Source organism: Calliopsis andreniformis, unplaced genomic scaffold (genome assembly GCF_051401765.1).
Source record: "Calliopsis andreniformis isolate RMS-2024a unplaced genomic scaffold, iyCalAndr_principal scaffold0001, whole genome shotgun sequence".
In the NCBI taxonomy this organism is placed as follows: domain Eukaryota; kingdom Metazoa; phylum Arthropoda; class Insecta; order Hymenoptera; family Andrenidae; genus Calliopsis; species Calliopsis andreniformis.
Genome location: NW_027480422.1, coordinates 22,722,019 through 22,726,227, shown reverse-complemented (window position 1 = coordinate 22,726,227; position 4,209 = coordinate 22,722,019). Strand labels below are relative to the sequence as shown.

Here is a 4,209-nt window from a genome sequence, read left to right as displayed (position 1 = left end):
AATTAAAGTTCAAACAAAGTAAGCGTTGTCGAGCAACGGTTTTGAACTCCAGGCTCGATGTCGAGTGGGCACATCGGAGCCTGAAGGAGAGAGAGAGTACATTGTACTACATTAGCACGAAACAAAAGATAATTTGTGAGCGCCGCGTAGTGGTAAAATTTGGCACGTCTTCCGCTTCGCGGAGACACGCGCGGCTCTCGCCCCAGTCGTCTTACGACAGCCTAGCTTGCAGCAGTCAGTGCGACCGTTCGTCAAGCGTTTCTCAGCTCAGCCAGTCTCCAGATTTCAAGTAGTTTGGTTACCAGACACTTGAAATCTCACTAGCTCACAAAAGCTGAACCTCTGTCGCCGACAGACTAGGAAGCTCTGCTCGATTCGTACGTATAATACGTACGAAAGAGCACCTGGTTTGTTTTAGGAGACAATTGATCGAGATTTGCACTCTTGGAATCGGGGCCTGCCCTGATTCTCTGAGTCTCGTTTCGTCTCGGAGCAACAAAGGCCGCTGCCTGTTGGATCCCTGAGAGACGGGTTACAACAGAGAGAGATATCGTACGTGCCTATCACCTTTGCGTTACTCGTGCTCTGCCACCCCGTTTAGTAGCAACCCCCGTGTGACGAATAGAAGCACACGGTAAGGTGAACGTAGTCGCGGAGCCTCTGGCCGTCCTCAGCCTCCAGGACCAGCAATTCGCTGGTTATAGCGTGTCCCTCCGCTCACGAATCCCTAAGTTACTTGGATTCGTACGAAACGAATCTTTTCAAAAGGTGCAAGGCGAAGAGAAGAGGTCCCTCCTCCTCTCTAGTCACTCGCTCATGGACTTCTTCTTCGCACCAGAAGAAGAGACGATAATACAGTCCACTGCATTACCTTTGCGTTATAGGCAAGGTATTGCTATCCCCTCCAAATAGGCACGCGAGCGCAGCCTGAAGTTGGGAATCTTTGGTATAGCTAGACTTCCACTCTTGCTTACCGCCGCGGTTCCGCCGCTATCTCTCTTTTTCAGACGCCAACGTCGCTAAGAGGAGCGCCGGCGTCACCACCAGCCAGGGCCATCCGATCCACCGACGAGGACCAGAGCCAGCACCCAGCCCCCAGAAACTTTAAATAAACGTCGCTCAAAAGCCCTTTTAAGGGCCGACAAAATATAAAACTTGGGTATTCCTTTTCTTTCGTATCCCCTCAATCTCACCTCATCGGGACCTCCGTTGGATCCCTTATTTTAAGCGATTCCAACAAAAGGTCCTTCGAGCCGGATTGAAAGGTTGAGAAAGGGTGAAAGAAACGTTCACTTCAGGTTAACCTTCGAGCAGTGTTTACCTCTCGATGTATATCACCATGTCGAACCCCACAAAGGAGCAGTTGACTCTTCCTGCCCTGGAGGTTGCGATGGAGGATATTCAGTCACGAATTCGGGGAAGGACCCGACTCGTGACTAATCTGAAGAAAAAGGGGCGAAATAATTACACCATCTCTCTCCTCAAGCCGAAGTTAGAGTATGTGACGGACGTTTGGAGGGACACCCAAGAGCGAGTTAAACAGCTCAAAAAGGAAGTCCCTGACAGCAAACGGAAGGTCATACCCTTCTTCAGCGAGAGTACGATGGATGATGCAGAAGATGCGTTCCATGAAGCTCAGAATTTCCTGATGACGGAATTGGACAGCCTCATCCAGGAAAAGAGATCGGCTGGATTCGGTAACCTCGGGAATACCGCGGGTGCCGGAGCAACCGGCCAGCCTAGTACGCTTGAGCTTCCCAAGCAGAATTTACCGAGATTTAGCGGAGATCCGCGAAAGTGGTGTCACTTTGCGGATCTGTTTACCGCAAGTATAATAAAAGATCAACGGTTATCAGATGCACAACGTTTGCAATATCTGAACGGCTGCTTGGAAGGAGAGGCACTCGCATCGATTGCCACGCTTGAAATTGCGGATCGTAATTTCAAGCCGGCGTGGGATACCCTGACCGAACAATTCGGGAACCCACGTCGTATGGTGCTCCAGCTACACGCAACATTCACGAAGCTGAAGCCGATCAGGACGGGCGACATAGAAAGCCTGCAACAGGTCACCGTCGGCTGGAAACAAACGCTCGCCGCGCTCCAGAAGCTGGGGCGCAAGGTAGAGCACTACAGCGACGTGTTGGTCATCCTGATCAAATCTAAGTTGGACCAATCCCTAGAATGGGAGTGGGAGGGCACGCAAAAGCTCAATGCAGAAATCCCCTCATTTAATGAGATGTTGGATTTTCTCATGGAGCAAGAGCACAGGCTGCACGTGCTGATCAACCCGCTACAGAAACAAGCGGTTGACCCCAAGGCAAAACCTCGCATACGGCAACATAACGCCGTAGTCGAAAGCTCTCCCAGTCCAACCTCGGAGTGTACATTCTGCGGATTGCCGCACGGAATTACAACGTGCAAAAAGTTCAAGCTGCTTACGCCTGAACTGCGCTTCCATTATATTAAAGCGAATCAGTCGTGTATAAACTGTCTCGCTTCGACTCACACAGTCGCGCGTTGCCCTAAGAACGCAGCGTGTACAAAGTGCAGTAAGAAGCATCATACTATTCTGCACTTTGACGCACCACAAGTCGGCACAGGCAATCGTCGATCGACGAAAAAGCCACAGCAGGGCCAGCGGGAAGCGGGACGGAGTAACGTTCCCGCACGCGAGCCGGCGAATGTAAACACGAAATCTCGTGCTTCTACATCAAGCGCCGACGTGACGTCGCACTGTAGTGCGACGGAGAGCGGAACACCAGCTGTGTTTCTGGCGACGGCAAGTGTGCGAGTCACAGGAAAGGGAGGCACGACGCGCATCGCGCGTGCACTCATAGACCAGGGCTCGGAAGCCTCCTTCATTTCCGCGAACCTCGCAAATGACTTGCGACTCGCGAGAAGGAAAACCCCAGCCACGGTTACGGGCTTGGGGGACGGAAAAGCCCAGGATATAAAATATAGCGTGGATATCGTGTTCGGTTCGACACGTTGCACTGAGGAGGCGTTCCGCACCAGTGCATACATGGTGCCTCGAATCACCTCGTATGCCCCGCCGTCGGTTCACGTGCCGGAATACACCGCGTTACGTGAACTGACACTCGCGGATCCTGACCCCGCTTCAAACCGCCCAATAGAGGTGCTGATCGGAGCTGGGACATATGCGAGCATCATTCGACCAGGGCTTCGGCGATTCGGTAAGCGAGGGCCGATCGCGCAGGAAACAGCTTTAGGCTGGATACTGTCAGGCCCGGTCGACGCAGCCACCTCTTCCCCAAACTCCGTGAGGACGCTGCATTGCACCGTCCTCGAATCGCTCGATAAAGCGATACGAAGGTTTTGGGAGATAGAGGAGATACCCTCGAAATTGGTGAATACCAAGGCAGAGGACGAATGCGAAGAATACTTCGCAAAAACCGTCGCGCGAGACGTGACGGGACGATTCATCGTTCGGTTGCCCTTCAACCACGAAAACCCGGACGAGCTGTTGGGAGAATCTCTTCCAATAGCTCTCTCCGCGTTGACCAGGTTAAGGAAAAAACTGGACCTGGATCCAACCCTCATGAAGGAATACAGTGAGTTTCTCACTGAATATGAGTCGTAGTGTCATATGACTCGCCTAGAGTTCCTCGACAAAACACGACTCTACATTCCACATAGAGCGGTTGTTCGAACGGAAAGCGCTACGACGAAGCTGCGCGTCGTGTTTAACGCTTCCAGTAAAACAGCGGGCGGACGCTCGCTGAACGACATCCTCTACGTAGGACCGAAATTACAGAACGATATCACCGCAGTATTAACGCGGTGGCGTCTGTATCAATACGTGCTAGTAGCAGATATCGAGAAAATGTTTCGACAAATTCTCGTAGCTGCAGAGGATCGTCGATTCCAATGCATCGTGTGGCGCACGCCAGAAACCGAACGAAATATAGCGTTCGAGTTAAAAACCGTGACCTACAGTACGGCGTGTGCCCCATATTTATCGATGCGAACGCTTCTCGAGCTGAAAAAACAGGACGGCGACAGCTTCCCGCTCGCCGCTCCTATCCTCGAGAAGACCGTCTATGTTGACGACGTGTTTATGGGAGCTCCGGACAAACTATTGTTGGAGCAAATCCGTAAACAAACGTGCGAGCTCTTACAGCAAGGTGGACTTAACCTTCGTAAGTGGGCTGGAAATTCGCCAGATTTATTAGGCAATATTCCACA

General features: G+C 51.9%; 1 protein-coding gene across 1 annotated transcript; it reads left to right on the top strand.

The window, feature by feature from the left end:
• The first annotated feature begins 1,339 nt into the window (after nucleotides 1-1,339).
• On the top strand, nucleotides 1,340-3,604 carry LOC143186446 (uncharacterized). Its single transcript, XM_076390120.1, has one exon. The coding sequence runs from the start codon at nucleotides 1,340-1,342 to the stop codon at nucleotides 3,602-3,604; it is 2,265 nt and encodes a 754-aa protein (XP_076246235.1).
• The last annotated feature ends 605 nt before the right edge of the window (nucleotides 3,605-4,209 follow it).